General features: G+C 38.0%; 1 protein-coding gene across 1 annotated transcript in view; it reads right to left on the bottom strand.

The window, feature by feature from the left end:
* Positions 1–278: 278 nt before the first annotated feature.
* Positions 279–21,223, bottom strand: part of ACAD11 (acyl-CoA dehydrogenase family member 11) — a 122,284-nt gene continuing 101,339 nt past the window's right edge. The window contains exons 16-20 of the mRNA XM_035278302.3: positions 19,736–19,807; positions 18,541–18,695; positions 3,436–3,552; positions 2,169–2,278; positions 279–1,231 (exon numbers count right to left, since the gene is read on the bottom strand). Of these exons, the coding sequence (XP_035134193.2) occupies positions 1,117–1,231; positions 2,169–2,278; positions 3,436–3,552; positions 18,541–18,695; positions 19,736–19,807 (569 nt within the window). The 3' untranslated portion in view covers positions 279–1,116. The remainder of the gene's footprint in view (positions 1,232–2,168; positions 2,279–3,435; positions 3,553–18,540; positions 18,696–19,735; positions 19,808–21,223) is intronic.

Raw genomic sequence — 21,223 nt, 5'->3', positions numbered from 1 at the left:
AGAGCCTTAGAAATGGCCACAAGGCTGAGGCGTTTACCGTTGGCCCATTCACTCACCAGGACTGGGCACTGACCCTGAAATTGATCTCACTTTATCGTTTGGAGACGTTTTTCCATTTCAAAACAAACCTTGCCATTCTTTATAACCAGATGTTATCTGACTACAGTCAGGAGTGACTCGCTTAGGGATGGCCAGATACACTACGATAGATTAACTAAAACAAACCAGCAAGCAATTCAGCCAGCTTTCCTGACACAGAGAAACAAATTACCAAATTATAAGGACCAGACATAGCCTTTAATTCTAAATGTCAAAAAACAATCCTGTCTTCTAAATCACAACTTTTAAAATTAATCAAAAGGTTAAATAGTTTGAGTTATAAAATTTATCCACTTTAAATAAGGGTACATTTTATAAAGTACTTTATTGTGGTTCCACGAATTTCAAGGTGCTTCTACATGGCAAACCCTCAGTAGGTCAGGATCCTCTAAGATTAAAATATTAACAGCAATACATGAAAAGTAAAGTGAGGTACAGTGAGATTAAGTCTCGGTGGCAAATGTTAAAAAGGCCCACAAAACACACCAGGATCAGAGTCCAGGTCAAATTCCTGCTCCATACCTCCACCCCACCCTAAGAACAAATGTATTTTTTATTTGTTTTTATTTTTAGAAGCAGAGTCTCCCCCGGTCACCCAGGCTGGAGTACTATGTCATGATCACAGCACACTGTAACCTCAAACTCCTAGGCTCAAGCAATCCTTCTGCCTCAGCCTCCCAAGTAGCTAGGACTACAAGCATGTGCCACCACACTTGGCTAATTTTAAAATTTTTCATAGAGATGGGGGTCTCGCTATGTTGCCCAGGCTGGTCCTGCCCGAACTCCTGGCCTCAAGAAGGCATTAGATTGAATGACAACAGCTACAGTATTTCTTATTAAACTTAACCCTTGAAATAATAAAACCCACCAATCAAAATAGATGCTAACATCTTTACCACACACGAATAATTAACCCTGTGCTCAAACTGCTGCAAAAATATGAGATTCAAATGTTGGAGCCAGGGCAGTTTGTGTAAAGGAGAGCTTCTGCCGTGGGATGTGGCGGTGCCGCTCTCCTTACATCCTGGCTGTCAGCTCTTGGGCTTGGTCCTGCAGCTCCATTGTTGCAATTGCTGAAAGGTGAACTTCGTCAGGTCCATCTGCTATACGCAAGGCTCGGGTTACAGCATACCTGAAAAAGCAAAAGAAGCAGGAATCATGAAACCCCGTCTCTACTAAAAATACAAAAAATTAGCTGGGCACAGTGGTGCGTGCCTGTAATCCCAGCTACTCAGGAGGCTGAGGCAGGAGAATTGCCTGAACCCAGGAGGCGGAGGTTGCATTGAGCCGAGATCACGCCATTGCACTCCAGCCTGGGTAACAAGAGCGAAACTCCGTCTCAAAAAAAAAAAAAGAAGCAGGGATCATAGGGAGTTACGGAAGAGGAACATGATGCTTTGACACCAGTCACTCTGATTGTAAACCAAGACTGTATTAATTCTTAAATCCCACCAAGGTCAGGATAAGAAAAAGAGTACAAGGAAAATAAGCTAAAGGGCTTCTGAAATGCCATCTTAAATGTTCCCAACTTGGGAACGTTAAACGGCAAAGTACAGTGGAGTTCATCTCATTCTTGGTTTGCTACGGTTTTCTAGAAGTTGCTAGAACTTAGAACAGGCAGTGAATGCTATAATATACATATTTAGTTCTTTCTTAAGGTTAAGCACTGATGAAGGATGAGGCTCTATCTCTAGTGTGATACAGAAGGTGACACTGTAGTTATGTGTGGAAATGGACAGATGGGGAATGGAGAATGTTCCTTCCTGCCTCCCAGTAATCAGAATCTAGATATTAGATAGTTGCTGACATGTCCTGCAATAAATTCAGCAAACCTCCATGCTGTATCTACAGCCCTGGAATCCTCAGTGGGTCCCCTCACTGTAAAAATTAACATAATGGAATAAAATGATTATTGTAATAACAACAACTATTTCTTGATATTGAGCTCTATATTAAAGTGTGTATATCACCTCATTTAGCCTTCAATTACACTGAAAATAAGTTAGTATTATTTTCTTTTACCTCCATGCCTATACAATGTAGATGATTCTTAAATAACATCTACTCACATGTTGGCCAGAGGGTAATCCTGGGAAACACCAGCACCTCCGCACACCTGGATGGCCCAGTCAATGATTTTGCAGACAGCCCGTGGGGCAGCCACTTTGATCATTGCAATCTACATAAGCAAGATATGAAAAGAATGCTTCTTTCTTAGACTATACACAATGTGGCAAAACTGGGGAATGAAACAAGGGAACTTTCCCACAGCCAATTGACCACTAAAACAGGATATTTAATGAAAGCCAACAAAGAGATCCTGCAGCAGCGCAGTTAATGGCCGTATTTCAGTCAATACAGACCCTCTGGAAAGACACCTCTTCCAAGTTACATTTCATTCATTTATTTATAACTTGCCTTGTTTCCAAAAGGATTTCAGGCAGCTGATAAATCACATTTATCACCTTAGGGATCATAAAAATAGTCCAAGGGTCTTTGTGCCACTAATTAGTTTTCTGTTAGCAGTTTTATGGGCTTTTAGAATTAAATGATTATGTCTTTATTTCATGTAAGACAGAAACATAAGAAAGCAGAGGATGAGAGGTCTCTTTTATGAAACATTGTCTGTGTAGCAGCATCATGCTGTGCATTCTTTTTTGTTTTGCTTTTTGAGACAGGCTCTCACTCTGTCGCCCAGACTGGAGTGCAGTGGCTGGCTGTTCAGAGGCATGATTGCAGCTCACTACTGCTGCCTCAGAATCCTGGGCTCAAGAGATCCTCCTGCCTCAGTCTCCCTGACTGCAGACATCTACCATGTTGGCTAATTTGTTTTAAGAGACAGGGTCTCACTATGTTGCCCAGGCTGGTCTCAAATCCCTGCCCTCAAACAATTCTCCCACTTTTGCCTCCTGAGTGGCTGGGATACAGGGGAGAGTCACTGTGACTCACTTTATGCATATTCTACATACATCATCTTCATTACTCTTCACAAGAACCCTAGGCCTTAGGCAGAAAGGTTAAGTACTTTGCCCATGATCACAAGGCTAGCAGAAAGTGGCAGAGTGGGTGCGATTCCAGGTCTGTATAAAGCCTATGATTTCCCCCATTCCACTGTTGCTCTATCTTAAGAATGCTGCATCCTGAAAATCATTCCCTAAAGCACTTGCTAGGAGACAACAAGTGACAGGCATTTATAATCTATAACTCAAATATCACATGGGGGCTTCCAATATTCTGAGTACCATCAAGATGCCATGAAAACTGAAATGTCCAGCGGGTTGAGAGAAATGGAGAAGGCTCAGCAGTTGGTGGTTGGAGGGGAGAGGGTAGCCTCACCTCCTTCCTAGCGCCAGCACTGCCCAGAGTGTCTATGTTGTGAGCAGCTTTTAGAGTCAACAAGCGGATCTTCTCAATGGCAATTCGGCTTTCAGCAATCCAGTGAGCCACAGTCTCCTACAGGGGAGCAAAGGCAGCAAAAGGAAGGAGGAACTAAGCTGGTATCTGATGTTCACATGTAACACAGTCTTCTAGTTTGGTGAAAACACTCTAAGCCAGAGATTGTTCACAAGCTTTACTCAATGTATTTTTAAATGGAAGAGTTAATTCATTTGATATACACCAGCCTAGCCACATACTTGTGGAATGCTAATGTTAAAATGGAAAGATTTTAGAAAGACATTTTATTTTCCCAGAAAAATCATTTATTTTGGATATCTTAATGTCTAAGGTAAAGATGGCTGACCTGAGCAACTGTCTTACTGCCAAATCACTCATGGGCCCTCCTGAATGCTAACTGCCTGCTGTCATGGAAACTTGGTTAAATGTACGGTAGTGAAGCTGCTTACAGGTAAACTAGAAAATTCTCAGCACAATTTCAGTGTGGGCACAGTTCAGCAGCTATTTGTTGTATTGTTATTTATTTATTAAAAATGACCTTTTCTTTGGTGGACAGTTCAGTGACAATACGTGTATAGATTGGACTGAACACAGAACAGCTCCATCTCCCACAGAACTCCCTGGGGCTGCCCCTGTTTAGTCACACCCTCCTCCCACTCCAAACCTCTGGCAACCATTGTAGTTTCTCCACTGCGATAGTTTTGCCTTTTCTAGAATTTGATATAAATAGAATCATACGGCATGTATCATTTCGAGACTAGCTTCTTTCATTCAATTTAATGCCTTTGAGTTTCTTCCAAATTGTTCTGTGTATCGACTGTTCATTCCTTTTTATTGCTGAGTAGTGTTCTATGGTAAGTGTGTACTACAGTTTGTTTATCCATTTGCCTGTTGAAGGACGTTTCAGTTGTTGTCAGTTTTTTTTATTATTAATAGAGCTTCTGTGCATTTGTATATGGGTTTTTGTGTGGCATGCTTTCACTTTTTAAAGCAGATACTGGGGTGGAATTGTTGGGTCAGTGGTAAATGTTTATTAAGAAGCTTTCAGTTTTCCAGAGTGGTTGTACATTTTGCATTCCTATTAGCAGGTATGAGAGTTCCAGTTGCTCCTCAAACCATCAGCACTTGGTATTGTATTTTATTTCAGTCATTTTAACAGTGTGCAGAGATATCATGGTGTTAATTTCCATTTCCCTAATGGCTACTGCTGCTGATCTCCTTCAATGTACTGATTTGTCATCTCTACCTCCTCTCTAATATCATTACCTCTTTGGTAACATGTCTGTTAAAGTCTTGTCCATTTTTTAATTGGGTTGTTTTCTTACTACTTGATTTAGAAAGTCCTTTATGTATTCAGGACACTAGTCATTTGCCATATGAGGAATTTGTCAATTCTTTCTTATATGGGTCTTGCTTTCGGTGCATGTTTAGAAACATTTTGCCTAATCCCAGAAAATGACTTTTCCACTATGTTTTCTTCTAAAAGTTTACAGTTCTGCCTTTTACATTTAGATCTATGATCCATTTAAAGTTAAAACTGTGTGTGAGGTGTGTGGTTTAGGTCAAGGATCATTCTTTTGCTTATCCATGTCCAATTGTTGCAACATCATTTACTGTAAAGATGAAACTTTTCTCCATTGAACTGCCTTTGCATCTATGCAAAAAATCAATTGGCCTATATTTCTATGAATCTATTTCTGGACTCCCTCTGCTCCAAGGGTCTACCTGCTTTCCTTTTGCTCACTGATTACTGCAGCATAGAGTAAGTCTTAACACTGGGTAGTGTGATTCATCCAGGTTTCTTCTTTTGCAAGTTGTTTAGGCTACTTTCGTTTTTTTGTATTTCCATATAAATTTTAGGATCAGCCTGTCTTTACGAAAAGGCCCTTTTGGGACTGTGATTGGAACTGCCTTAGGTCTGCAGATCAATCTGAGGACTTAATCTGTTAGTTGTCTAGTCCATGTATTTACTTAGGTCTTCTTTGATTTATTTTATCACTGTTTTCTACTTTTTAGCATGTGGATATTGTACATGTTTTGATAGAGTAGCACTTAAAAAAAACACTTGTAAATAGTATTTTAAAACTTTCAGTTCCCAAGTGTTCACTGCTTGTATATAGAAATAAAATGGTCATGTATTGGTCTTGTATCTGTGACTTTGCTAAACGCACTTAGTAGTTCTGGGATGGTTGTTTTATTTGACAGGTTCCTTAGGATTTTCTATACAGTCACATTGTCATCTACAAGCAGTGTCAGTTTTACTTCTTTTTTTCCCTCAACTACATGCACTTTTTTTCTCGTGTTTTACTGCACTGGCTAGGAATTCTCCTATGATCATGAATTGGAATAGTGGGGGAGAACATTCCTGCCTCATTCTCAGTTTTGGGGGGAAACCATTCAATCTTTTATAATTATGAGGTTAGACTTTTAAAAATACTCTCTATAAAGTTGAGTAAATTCCTTTGTATTCCCAGTTTGCTGAGAGTTCCTATCATAAACAGATGCTGAATTTTGTCAAATGCCAAAGCATCAATTGATATGACCATGTGATTTTTTAATGTTCATGCAAGTTTTGCTGTTAGTTTGGCAGATTATAATTTATTTTAAATTATCGATTTATAGATATAAGTCAGGCTTGCATTTGTGGGATAAACCCTACTTGATTATTTTGTATGATTATTTTTACATACCACTAGATTTTATTTGCTAATACTTTAAGGTTTTTGCATCTGAATCAGTCTATAGTTTGTTCTTGTCTGGTTTTGGATTAGGCCTCATAAAATGAGTTGACAAGTTTCCTCCTCCTCTATTTCTGGAAGAGCTTGTGTAAAATTGGTGTTATTTCTTCTTTAACTGTTTAGTAGAATTTACTATCATCTGGGTCTGAAGATTTCTTTTTTCAGAAGCTTTTTAACTTTGAATTCAACTTCTAACAATAGTTGTAAGAACTATTCAAGTTCTCGATTTCATCTTCAGTGAGTTTTGATAGTTTATAGGATTTGAGGAATTGGTGTACTTCATCTAAATTGTTAACTTTATGTGCTTTGCACACATACTAGAGTGTGTGCCTTCAAAGTCCTAGATCTGGAATGGAGGAGATTCTACTTCTGCCTTGGCTCCAGACCCCACTCTCCAATTCATCTTTTCCTAGAGAGCTCTGCATTGTGGCTTATGGAGAGCCTACACAGATTGAGAAAATCAGTATGTCTGATGTTCCCTGCTTCTAACAAGGATAGAATTGATATATTTTTCTCTATTCCTTCTGTTAAGTACAACTAATAACCGTGGACATCATCTATAAAACAAACACAAGAAGACGCTGAAAGGTAGAGTAAAGGTGGAGTATTTAGGGACTTGAGGATTAAAAGAATAACTGGTGGTGAGTCTCCTAGGTTTTCTTTCTGCCTCATATATCTCAGCTGCTGAGAGTCTTCCTAGCAGCTGAAGAGTCTAATAACCTGGAAATGTCAGTGAGCACAGACCAAAACAAAATGAAACAAAAAAAACCAAAACATAAAGCACCCCAATGAAAGCATAACCTCTCTTGCCAAAGGATCAGGAAAACAGCAGCCTAGAGAGCCAAAAATCGTTTAGAGAATAACCACTTTGCTGTAGCCAAATGCCACAGAAAAAACCTTGACCCGTACCCTCCTCACACCAGCAAAGGCGGGTGGGGAGCATAGGCTTCCACCCTGGTAAGCACTGTAATGAGAGGCTCCAACACCCGTGCCAGGAAAGCATCAGACAGTGCCAAGTAAAGAGCTGGGGCTTTCCTCCCCACTGGCCAGTAATAAATCTCCCTCACCCATCTTATGAAGTGTTAGTGCAGTCCAAATGGGATGCCTGGACTTCCATCCCGCCTGGCAGTATGATGGCATCATCCTCTTCAGGTACTAATGGAAGCTGGGTGGGGAACCTGGACTTCTCTCTCTGCCTAGCTGTAACGAGATGATGCCACTCCTTTCCCTGGCAGAATGGGGTCAAAAAAATTCAACTAAAATAGAAGGTTTAAAAAGGTCCAGAGTCTCACAATATAAAAATGTTCAGGTTTCAATTTTAAAAATCTCCCATCATAACAAAAACCTGGAACAATTCAAAATGAATTTTTTAAAAATCAAGAGACACAGTTATATAGTTTGGACACTTGTCTCCTCCAACTTGCATGCTGAAACATGAAGGTGGAACCCAAACTAAACCACAGAGAGAAAACAAACTCTGAAGAAAAAGAAAAAGAACAGCATCATAGGAACATGTGGAATTATAACAAAAGAACAAAAGATGCACCATTCACATCAGCAGATTCCAGGAAGAAGAGGAGTGAGGCTGAAAAAGCACTTGAAGAAACAATGGCTGAAAACATCCCACATTTGGCCAGAGACCTAAACCTGGAGATTCAAGAAGCTGGGTGAATCCCAGGCAGGACAGTGGGAGGTATCTGGGTTATGGGAGAATATCCCTCATGAATGGTTTGATGACTTCTTTGTAGTAATGAGTTCACATGAGATCTGACTGTTTAAAACAGCCTGGTCACTCCCTTATCTCTCTCGTTCCACCTCTCGCCATGCGATGTTCTGGCTCCCCGTTTACCTTCTGCCATGATTGTAAGCTTCCTGAGGCCTCCCCAGAAGTAGATAGTGGCACTAGGCTTGTACAGCCTGCAGAACCATGAGCTGAACAAACCCCTTTTCTCTATAAATTACCTAGTCTCAGGTATTCCTTTATGGCACTATAAAATAGATTAACACACTCAGATAATAGAGATGTTAGAACTTCTGACAAAATTTTCAAGCAGTCATGATAAAAATGCTTCAGTGAGCAGTTACAAACACAACTCAAGCAATTAAAAAAAATAGCCTCAGCAAAGATATAGAAGATGTAAAGAAGAACCAAATGGGTATTTTACAACTAAAAAATATAACAACAGTTCAAATAAAAAAGCTCAGTGGATGGGTTCCAAAGAAGAATAGAGGGGAGAGAAGAAAAAAAATTCAGTGAACTGGAAGACAGAGCAATAGAAACAGCCCAACCTAAACCACAGAGAGAAAACAAAGTGTAAAAAAAAAAAAAAAGAACAGCATCATGGGAACATGCAGAATTATAACAAAAGATCTACTATTCACATCACCAGATTCCAGAAGGAAGAGAAAGAGTGAGGCTGAAAGAGTACTTTAAGAAACAATGGCTGAAAACACCCCAAATTTGGCAAGAGACCTAAACCTGGAAATTCAAGAGGCTGGGTGAATCCCAAGCAGGATAAATCCCAGAAATCCATACCAACACACATTCTAATTAAGTTTCTGAAAATATAGGGATAAAAAAGTCTTGAAAGCACCAGAGAATAATGACACCTTACCTATAGTGGGGAGACATATAGATATATATATGTCAGAATGAAATAGCACAGTATTTTTCCAGAGAATAATGATGCCTTACCTATAGTGGGGAGATATATAGATATATATATATATGTCAGAATGAAATAGCACAGTATTTTTCCAGAGAATAATGACACCTTACCTATAGTGGGGAGATATATAGATATATAGATATATATGTCAGAATGAAATAGCACAGTATTTTTCCAGAGAATAATGACACCTTACCTATAGTGGGGAGATATATAGATATATAGATATATATGTCAGAATGAAATAGCACAGTATTTTTCCAGAGAATAATGACGCCTTACCTATAGTGGGGAGATATATAGATATATATGTCAGAATGAAATAGCACAGTATTTTTCCAGAGAATAATGACACCTTACCTATAGTGGGGAGATATATAGATATATAGATATATATGTCAGAATGAAATAGCACAGTATTTTTCCAGAGAATAATGACGCCTTACCTATAGTGGGGAGATATATAGATATATATGTCAGAATGAAATAGCACAGTATTTTTCCAGAGAATAATGACACCTTACCTATAGTGGGGAGATATATAGATATATAGATATATATGTCAGAATGAAATAGCACAGTATTTTTCCAGAGAATAATGACACCTTACCTATAGTGGGGAGATATATATATTCATGTCAGAATGAAATAGCACAGTATTTTTCCAGAGAATAATGACACCTTACCTATAGTGGGGAGATATATAGATATTCATGTCAGAATGAAATAGCACAATATTTTTCCAGTTCTGAAAGAAAAGAAACCTATATCCAGTGTGGATATCCTTCAGGAATAAAGGAGAAGTAAGACATTCTTTGATGAAGGAAAACAGAATTTGTCACCTTTAGACCCTAAAAGAAATGTTAAAGAACGTTCTAAAGGAAGTTCTCTAAATGGAAAGGAAAAGAGAAAAGAAAAAACCTTGGAAAGAAGAAAGAACACAATAAACAAAAATATAGCTAATACAATTTGTTTGCTTTGTTCTCTAAAATGTTCTAAAGTATGTTTGATGGTGGAGGCAAAAATTATAACCCTTATGTTGTTCTAAATGTATTTAGAGAAAATAATTAAGACAATTATATTATTTATTTATTTAGAGATAGAGTCTCACTCTATTGCCCAGGCTGGAGTGCAGTGGCATGATCTCAGCTCACTGCAACCTCTGCCTCCTGGGTTCAAGCAATTCTCATGCCTCAGACTCCCAAGTAGCTGGGATTACAAGTACACACCACCATGCTCAGCTAATTTTTGTAGTTTTAGTAGAGACAGGGTTTTGCCATGTTGGCCAGGCTGGTCTCGAACTCCTGACCTCAAGTGATTCACCACCTCAGTCTCCCAAAGTATAGGATTACAGGCGTGAACTACTGCACCTGGCCCAAAACAATTATATTCTAAATGGGAGCATTAAAGAAGCTTAGAGGAAGTTTAAGTTTAATTTTAAAGGAAGGTAAAATTTCTATATTTTACTCAAACTGGTAAAATGATAACACCAGTACACTCTGATAAGATCTAGAGAGAAAGGTGGATAGATACACATGTATATATAATACCTAAAACAACCAGCAAAAGAGCTATACAAAGAGATACACTCAAAAAACACTATAAATAAATCAAAATGAAGTTCTAAAAATGTTAAATCAACCCATAGGAATGCAGGAAAACGAAAACAAAAACAAAAACAAGAATCAGAGAGAACAAACAGAAAACAAAAAATAAAATGTCAGATTTAAGCCCCAACATATCAGTTATTATAGAGACAAAGATTAATAAAATGGATTAAAAATATGACCCAACTATATATTATTTAGAAGAAATGTACATCAAATATAATGATAGAGGGTCAGCATGGTGGCATCTATAACAGGACAGCTACAAAAATTCCAAAGCTAACATTATACCTTACATTCCCCTAAGACAGAGAACAAGGTAAGAATGTCAGTTCTCACCACTCTTAATCAACATAGTATTAGAAATTCTAGCCAGTGCAGTAAGTCAAAGGAAGGAGATAAAAGGCATACATATCAGAAAAGAATAAATACAACTGTTCCTGATTTACAGATGACATGATTATCTATGAAAAATCCCGAGCAATCTACAAAAAAACTCCTAGAACTAACAAGTGAGTCCAGCGAGGCCACATGGTATGAGATAAACAGACAACATGGTGAACCCCATCTCTACTAAAAATACAAAAAAATTAGTCAGGGTGGCAGACACCTGTAATCCTAGCTACTTGGGAGGCTGAGGCAGGAGAATCACTTGAACCCTGGGAGGCAGAGGTTGCAGTGAGCCGAGATTGCACCATTGCACTCCAGCCCAGGCAACAAGAGCGAAACTCTGTCTCATAAAAATAAAAAATTTCACTGTATTTCTATATACTAGTAATAGACCCTGAAATTAAAAACACAGTACTTACTACATTTGGTCAAAACTGAAATACTTATGTATAGGACTTGTATGCTGAAAACTACACACAGATAAGACGATGTGTGTAGATCACAAAAGAAACCCAAGAAAAGCTAAATAAATAGGTATACCAGGTTCACAGAATAGAAAACTCTACATAGTTAAGATAGCAATTTTTCTCAATGTTTGCAGATATAGACAAGATTATTTTTAAATTATATGCAAAGGCCAAAATAGCTGAAACACTTTCGAAAGAGAAGTCTAAACTGAGAGGAATCAGCCCAGCTTATCGGAAGACGAATGATATAACCACAGTAATGAAGACCGTGTGGTGTTGGCAGAGAGATTGACACATGGATAATTTGGACAGAAGAGACTGACTGATTCTTGAGAAAGGCATAAAAACAATTCAATGGAGGAAAGATGGCCTTTTCAAAAAATGTTGCTGAAGCAATTGGACACACACACACACACACACACACACACACACACACACACGAACCTTGACCTAAGTCTTATACAAAAATTAACTCAAGGTTGGGCGAGGTGGCTCAGGCCTGTAATCCCAGCACTTTGGGAGGCCGAGGTGGGTGGATCACGAGGTCAAGAGATCAAGACCATCCTAGCCAACATGGTGAAACCCCGTCTCTACTAAAAATATAAACAATAGCTGGGCATGGTGGTATGCATCTGTAGTCCCAGCTACTTAGGAGGCTGAGGCAGGAGAACTGCTTGAATCTGGGAGGCAGAGGTTGCAGTGAGCCGAGACTGTGCCACTGCACTCCAGCCTGGCGCCTGGCAACACAGCGAGACTCTGTCTCAAAAAAAAAAAAAAAAAAAACTCAAAACGTAAGCAGACTCAAAATGTAAAATGTGAAACTTCAAGAGAAACATTATAGGAAAAAACCTTCAGAATATAGGAGTAGGTAGAGTTATTAGACTTGACACTAAAAGCATGACCAATATAGGCAAAAATTGACACATTAGAGTTCATTAAAATTAAAAACTTTTGTTCTGTGAATGACCCTGTTAAGAGGATGAAAAGACAAGATACAGAGTAGGAGAAAATATTTGTAAATCATATATCTGACAGGATAGTATCTGGAATAAATAAAGAACTCTCAAAATTCAATAGTAAAAAGAAAAAGTGATCTAGGACACGGACATAGGACGTGAACAAAAGAGGACATAAGACGGCAAATAAGCACATGAAAAGATGTTCGACATGATTCACCAATAGGGCAACTGAGCTTAAAGCCACAGTGAGAGATCACTACAAACCCATCCAAATGGCTAAGATTAAAAAGTAGTGCTGGAGGGGAAGTGGAGAAACAATCACTCATACACAGTTGGTTAGAATCAAAAATAGAAAAGTTTAGCAGTTTCTCAAAAAACTAAACATGCAACTACCGCATGACACAGAAATTGCAATCGTGGGGAGTTATCTCAGAGAAACAAAAACTTATATTTATACAAAAACCTACACAAATGTTTATAGCAACTTTATTTGCAATAGCGCAGTCCTGGAACCACCCAGATGTCCCTCAACAGGTAAACATTTAAACAAACTGTAGTATATCCGGACTAAGGAATTCTCCTCAACAATAAAAATGAGCCAACTATTGATAAACACGACCTGGATAAATCTCCAAAAAAATTATGTTGAGTGAAAACAGCCAGCCTCAAATGTTTACATACTGTATGACTCCATTCTTGGAATGACAAAATTGTAAAAATGAAGAACAGATTAGTGGTTGCCAAGAGTTAATGAGGAGGTTGGGGTGGAAGCAAACTAGATGTGGCTCTAAAAGGACATGCAGGATGCTTGTAGTGAATGGAATGCTCTGGATCTGACTATTTTCATGACAACATCCTGGTCCTGATACCGTATTCTAGTTTTGCAAGATGTTACCACTGGGGAAACTGGGTAAAGGATTCAAGAGATCTATATGTTATTTCTCATACATGTATGTGAAACTGTAATTATCTCAAAATGAAAAGTTGAATTTAAAAGTTGGTATTCCTTCTTGTTTAGCTGAGAAAACATTCTCTGAGTTTTCCCAGTTTGTCAGAACTTGTAAGAGAAACAGGGAGGTAGGTGGAAAAATATGAAAATCAAACCTCACCCTAAGTCTTACAGGCATCCAAATATTAAGAATTCCTCACTGAAACCCAGGGGCACACTAAATGCATCAGCTGGCTCCAATGAGTTTTTTGGTTTCCAATTCTAAACACAGAATTGAGTTGGTTCGAGTGTTGTGTGTTATTGTTAGGCTAACATAGAATTGATGTTTACAAATGAGTTAAACCAACAGATAATTATGGTGCTTTAATTCAAGTCACATTAACCTACCCATATCTATATTTTCCTGACTATATTTATAGGTTATTTTTTTCTGATGGCAATCCTATCTTTCTTATTTATTTTTAACTTTTCTTTAAGTTCAGGGGTACATGTACAAGTTTGTTATATAGGTAAACTCATGTCATGGGGGTTTATTGTACAGATTATCTTATCACCCAGGTTTTAATTCTAGTACCCACTAGTTATTTTTCCTGACCTTCTCCCTCCTCCCACCCTCTACCCCATGGTAGGCCACCATGTCCTTTATTTCCCTTTATGAGTCCATGTGTTCTCACCATTTAGCTCCCACTGATAAGTGAGAACATGTGGTATTTAGTTTTCTGTCCCTGTGCTAGCTTGCTAAGGATAATGACCTCCAGCTCTGTCCATGTTCCCACAAAGGACATCAACTTATTATTTTTCTGGCTACATAGTATTGCCTAGTGTATATGTACCAAATTTTCTTTATCTAGTCTACCATTTATGGCCATTTAGATTGATTCCCTGTCTATACTATTATGAGTAGTGCTGTACTGAACATAAGTATGCATGTGTCTTTTTAGCGACTTATATACCTTTGTGTATATACCCAGTAACGGGATTGCTAGGTCAAATGGTATTTCTGTTTTAAGTTCTTTGAGGAATCATCACATGGTTTTCTACAATGGCTGAACTGCCACCAACAGTGTATAAGCCTTCCTTTTTCTCCACAACCTTGTCAACATGTGTTATTTTTTGAGTTTTTAATAACAGCCATTCTGAGGAGTGTTAGGTAGTATCTCACTGTGGTTTTGATTTGCATTTCTCTAAAGATCAGTGATTTTTAGCTTTTTCTCATGCTTGTTGGCCACATGTCTGTCTTCTTTGAAAAGTGTCTGCTTATGTATTTTGCCTACTTTTTTTTTTTTGTAAATTTGTTTAAGTTCCATATAGATGCTGAATGTTAGACTTGGCAGATGCACACGGTTTGCTAAATTTTCTCCCATTCTGTAGGTTGTCTATTTACTCTCTTGATAGTTTCTTTGGCTGTGCAGAAGCTCATCAGTTTAATTACATTGCATTTGTCCATTTTTTTGGACAAAGGTATATAAGGTACATAGACCAGTGTAACAGAATAGAGAGCCCAGAAATGGGGCCACATACCTACAACCATCTGATCTTTGACAAAGCAGACAAAAACAAACAATGGAGAAAAAGGACTCCCTTATCAATAAATGGTGCTGGGATAACTGGCTAGCCAGTTCAGCAAAGTCTCAGGATACAAAATCAACATACAGAAATCACTAGCACTCCCCAAGAGCCAAATCAGGAATGCAATCCCATTCATAATTGCCACAAAAAGAATAAAATACCTAGGAATAGAGCTAACCAGGGAGGTAAAAAGTTTCTCCAAGGAGAAATACAAAACAGTGACCAAAGAAATCACAGATGGCCGAGTGCAGTGGCTCACACCTGTAATTCCAGCACTTTGGGAGGCTGAGGCAGGCAGATCACAAGGTCAGGAGTTCAAGACCAGCCTGACCAACATGGTGAAACCCCGTCTCTAAATAACACAAAAAATTAGCCAGGCATGGTGGCAGGTGCCTGTAATCCAAGCTACTTGAAGGCTGAGGCAGGAGAATCACTTGAACATAGGAGGCAGAGGTTGCAGTGAGCCGAGATCACGCCACTGCCCTCCAGCCTGGGTGAGTGAGACTTAAAAAAAAAAAAAAAAGAAAAGAAAAGAAAAAGCAATCAGATATGACAAACAGATGGAAAAACATTCCATGATCATGGATAGGAAGAATCAATATCATTGAAATGACCATGCTGCCCAGAACAATTTATAGATTCAATGCTAGTCCTATCAAGCTACCAATGACATTCTTCACAGAACTAGGAAAAGCTATTATAAATTTATATGGAACCAAGAAAGAGCCCAAATAGCCAAGGCAATCCTAAGAAAAAAGAACAAAGCTGGGGCATCATGCTACTTGACTTCAGACTATACTACAAAGCTACAGTAACCAAAACAGCATGGCACTGGTACAAAAACAGGTACATAGACCAATGTAACAGAATAGAGAGCCCAGAGATGGGGCCACATACCTACAAGCATCTGATCTTTGACAAAGCAGACAAAAACAAGCAATGAGAAAAAGGACTCCCTTATCAATAAATGGTGCTGGGATAACTGGCTAGCCATATGCAGGAGACTGAAAGTGGACCCCTTCCTTACACCTTAGCCATTTTTTTTCCACATTTAATTCTCTTTTTATTGTCATTTCTTTTCTTTGTTTTATCATTTTACTTTAAGTTCTGGGATACAAGTGCAGAAAGTGTAGGCCTGTTATGTAGGTATGTGGGTGCCATGGTGGTTTGCTGCACTTATCAACATGTGATCTAGGTTGTAAGCCCACATGCATTAGCTATTTGTCAAAATGCTCTCCCTCTCCTTGCCCCTACCCTCTGACTGGCCCCGGTGTTTGTTGTTCCACTCCCTGGGTCCATATGTTCTCATTGTTCAACTCCCCACTTAAGAGTGAGAACATGCACACCTTAGCCATTTTGTTTGGTCATGTTTGCTCTTCACCAGAAGATATTTGATTAGTGTTTCCCTAAAGCAGTGATGTTCAACATGATAGCCACTAACATATGTGGCTACTGAGCAGTTGAAACATGCCTAGTCTGAATTGAAATATACTAGAAGTATAAAATATGCACCCCATTTTGAAGAATAAATATTAAAACATAAAGTATCTCATTAATAATTTTTATGTTGATTTTATGTTGAAATAATATTTTTGGTATACTGGGTTAAATAAAATATATTATTAAAATTAATTCCATCTTTTTCTTTTTACTTTTTAAAAATGTTGCTATTAGGAAATTTAAAATTACATTTAATTTTTGATATATTGGGTTAAATAAAATGTCATTAAAATCAATTCCATCTTTTTCTTTTTACTTTTTAAAAATGTTGCTATTAGAAAATTTACAATTACATTTAAGGCCCATTGTATACTTCTTTTAGATGGTACTGCCCTGGAGGTTGAAACATTAATTAATTCCAAACAAGTTGCTGGTGGTCAATGAATATTTTTTCATGGCTGTAAGAGAGGGAAATCATAACTTTATAACTTCATCAATAGACTTAAAATACATTTACTTCTCAGACTTAGAATAAAGGAAGTATTCTCAGCTAGGTCTCTATAGACCGTAGAGTTGCTGAAAAGCATTAAATGGATAGAAACTAGGTGCTCTAGGGAATTGCCAAATGTATTTCCTGAGACAGAACTTGGATGGAGAACTTTTTATTATAGCCTGGAGTAAATTAGAAGGCAGCTGGAAGGAACCTCCAAATTCAAAGAAATGAAATGTTCCTTTCAAATAATTTTTTAAAAAAGCTGGCCCAGATTTTTGTTTATGACATGCTCACACATCTTTTTGCTTCTGCCAGGTCACATTATTTGTGCCAGATGTGAGGAGTTTCCAGTGAAGACAGGCTTATTTGTTAAAAAGCCAGGCTTGCTCTACGTGACACATTAACTTTAAAAGGTGGAAGGGAATTTTTTTACTAGCGTAGTATTAAAACACCAGCATGAGAGCAGAACTTGTGCAGAGTGCCTCTGTGCATTCAAGATGCCCATCTGTCAACTTTACTGTGTCCTCCCTTCACCCTGGCTCCAGGGTTTGCATGCAAGCTTGAGAATAGAAAAGGGGAAGAAGTAATGGTGGTGCCCTGAGCACCCCTTCATCCTTCTTCAGCAGCATCGGGGCAATATCCAGGGTCCCAGAAGGTCACACTTTCTCACCTCCTCCCACAGTGACTGGCTAACAGCTGAACCCTTGCCTTTGCAGTACACTAAAAGGGCTCCCAACAAATTCTTCCCAGGTGTAGTGTCATAAAGCAGGCTAGAGATTTTCAGTTAAAAAAACTATACAAATAAATCATATACATGCTGAATAATACTTTACAAAAAGCAAACATAGATGATAATAATTTAAGGTGAAAAATATACTGTAAATTTTATAGGATGGTCAGAAATGTACAAGGAGACCAATGTACTAAAATATACACGTTCAGCAAACACAAATACAATTCCATCACTGCAAATTTGACCTAATACTAACATATTAGCAATAATAAAGAGTTAACACTTAATAATAGTTTTTCTTGCCTTCTTAAAACTTAGAAGGGAGATGATTTGGATATCCTACTTCTCTGTAAAAGACTTTCCAAGGAAGTCTGAAATAATACCTTCTATATCCTCTCAATACATATTTTCTAATTTTTATGATATGGTCCATGTGTAACTATGTTTACAGCGTTTTATGACAACAGACTCAGTAGTACATAATTTATAGACAAAAATTCAAAAAATCATGAATATCTCACAAAATGTTGATCTCATTTCTACTTCCGTTTCTCCAGTGACAAAGGACTCAAGTCCTCCTGAAGAAGCTGATTCTATTTTTATGTCTATTAGAATGCTTCTCCTTTCCCTGAGTTTTGGGCTGTTTTCCCATATCTTTACACTTATGTGTCCTAATTTCTTCTAGGAAACCAAAGGACAAGGCAAATCCTTCTTCCCTATGACAGCTTCTTCATGTCCACAGGGAGCTCTAATGTTCCAGGTTCTCTAAAGAACAAGAATCTGAGAAAGCTGAAGGAACTGCCTACGTGGTGCAGAGGTATTGAGGCACTTTAGGAACTACCTAATCTTTCACAAAGATAAATACCTCTCATCAGACTATATTTAAATACAGATATAAGTACGGCTTATGGAAAAGAATCACCTTGTTAATGTAGAGAAAGTCCATGTGTAACTCTCACAAGTAATGTTTTTGTTCAATGTTAGTGTAGTGTACTGGGCTACAATAAATTCAAATGAGTAATTATCCTTACATGTGCAAACAACTTCTTCTTAAAGGCTACCCTTTGTGTTGCCCGCTCACACATGATCTGCAAAGCACGCTCCGCCAAACCTATTGTTCTCATACAGTGGTGGATTCTGCCAGGTCCAAGGCGGCCTTGGGAAATTTCAAATCCCCTACCTTCACCTGGGAAGAAAGGGGAAGAAAATGGGGAAGGTAAAAATGGGCTAGCCCATTCCTTTTGTTATTTATACAAATCCTGGGAAAGTGATGAGCTGCTCTTAAAAAGGTCATCCTGGTAAAAAAAAAAGTCAGTTCTATAATAAGGTTCACTATGTATTCCTGGGAATTTTGATTTCTACGTTTTTAAAACCACCATCATTAAACATTTCAAATTTAAGAACTGTCTCTTGAGTACACAGTATGCATAAGCTACTTTATTAGTGCTGGAATAGTTACAAAGTTGGAATAACACACAGTCCCTATACTAGGAGTTTAGAATCCAGAAGAGTGGGCAAGGGTAAGGGCTATAGAGAGAAACTAAGAAAGGCAAATGAGGAAGAGATTTTCTGTTCATCACGATAACCTTAGGGCCTGGCAGGTATCAAGGGCTTGGTGAGTGGATGGGAAGAGAAACACAAAAACATTCCTGGAAGAGGCAGTATTTTAGATGTTCTTCGAAAGGGATATAGGATTCTAATAAGCAAGAGGATGGCATACAGCGTTCAAAGTTATTTACACTTCTAACTTATATCTAAGACTTGAATTCATAGAGTACTGAGGTTTTCTTAAAACAAATAGAGGAATACAGATTATGTTATAGGAAAAAGTGTGTTGCTCTGAATTGTATAATTTTCGTATTTAGTTATCTTTTCAATTGATGTTATATATAAAACCACATCCAACACTTAAATAACCTTACCATTTCTTGTAAGAACATCTACCAAATAGAAAACTTTTCCTTGACAAATGAAGTAAAGAAGAAGGGAAAGTATTAGGTTGGTGCAAAAGTAACTGTGGTTTTAAACTGCAATAACTTTTGTATCAACCTAGTATCTCAGTCAAGAGAGGCTTCAGGTCTAAATCTGGAAAAGATAAACCTTCCAGATTTAGACCTGAAGCCTATCCTGATTGAGATATTAGGTTGATAAAGAAAAATCTTTCCAGATTTAGACCTGAAAATATTAATGTATGATACTGAAGAATCATTTCTAAATTCATCTCACCTAGTATTAGATTTGTGGCAGGAACTCGCACTTGATTAAAATGGATCTCAAAATGTCCTCCATGAAAATTATCTATAAAATAGAAAATAAAATTTTAAAGAGCAAAAGGAGTTGACTAAAAAAGAGTCACATCTACTTAATCTTCTAAAGTATAATTACTCAAGGAAAATAGGATTTCGAAGATCCATATGGCACATACATTCTGAGGTAAATCTCAGCCCGGAACCCCCAGGACCCAGCAGCCCAGAAAACTCATCAACTGTTCAAGAAGAAAAAGCCTTTGATCCAGAGGTTTTCTAATTCATTCTCTGAAGCCCAATTTCAGAGAGCTATGAAAAAGGAAGACTAGGCTCCACAGCTCCAACCAGAGTATTTTGTTTTATTATTACTTCTTCTTTGAAATATTTTACATATGGGGTTCCAAAAAAAATTTGCCAGGAAAAAAAGTTTCAATAATTAAAAATGAGCAATGTAATCCAAGTCTTTTATTTTATCATTGTGGAAACCAACGCCTAAAGATGAGAAGGGCCTGCTTGGGGGGAAAGAGCAAACCTGGCAGTAGTGATGACACAGAAATGGGAACTTCAGGTAGGTTTACTCCCAGTCAATACTTGTTCTACTGTGTGTTCTTCTCTTGAGAATACCTGGCATTTCAATCACTGAGGCCAGGAACACATTGGAATTTTATCTTTGCATCGCCCTTTCTCCCTGCCAAGTTCTAGAGATAATCTCATGCTAACTCTACACCCTTTTCATGTCAGAAGAGACAATAATCAGCCTTCTCTACACTGCTTCTTTTGTCCTTGGACATAGGGACTTGAAGAGGTAAGAGTAAAGTTTTCATACTGAATATTCAAATGTAGCCTCTGCAATGGAAAGTATTTGCAGCTAAACTATATTATAAATGCATTTTTAGTATCTTTCAGGTTCTTTCTCTGCAATCCAACATATTCCTACATGCAATTTTCTCCAGCAAGATTGCTCATCTCATCTTGCCCACTTACGCTTACCCTATGGGTACACCCTACAGCTGCATCTTACAGAAGGTGGGTACACCCTACAGCTGCATCTTATAGAAGGCAGGTACGCCCTACAGCTGCATCTTACAGAAGGTACCCACCCAGTGGGTACACCTTACAGCTGCATATTACTGATAGGTGATTCTATAAAACTACAAGTCTTATATTTGCCGCTTGAACATATTCATTAGTTATATTCAACGATAAAAAGAAAGCCAGAGTCACCTCAGAACCTGAAGTTCAATTATCTTTTTCACAGCATTTAACACCTGCCAAGAAGCTATATAGTTTACTTGTTTACATGTCTGTGGTTATTGCTTTTCTCCTTCTACCAGCAGGTAACCTCTATGAGGGCAAGGATTGTAGTGTATTGTGTTCACTTGTGTATTACAAGCATCTAAAATTCCCTTAGCTAAGCCAATGGCCTTGTGCCACGGTGGATGGCAGAGTAAAGAACACAATGAACATG

This window comes from Callithrix jacchus, chromosome 17, assembly GCF_049354715.1.
Source record: "Callithrix jacchus isolate 240 chromosome 17, calJac240_pri, whole genome shotgun sequence".
NCBI lineage: Eukaryota > Metazoa > Chordata > Mammalia > Primates > Cebidae > Callithrix > Callithrix jacchus.
The sequence above is the reverse complement of the archived record's forward strand: the minus strand, read 5'-3'. Positions and strand labels throughout refer to the sequence as shown.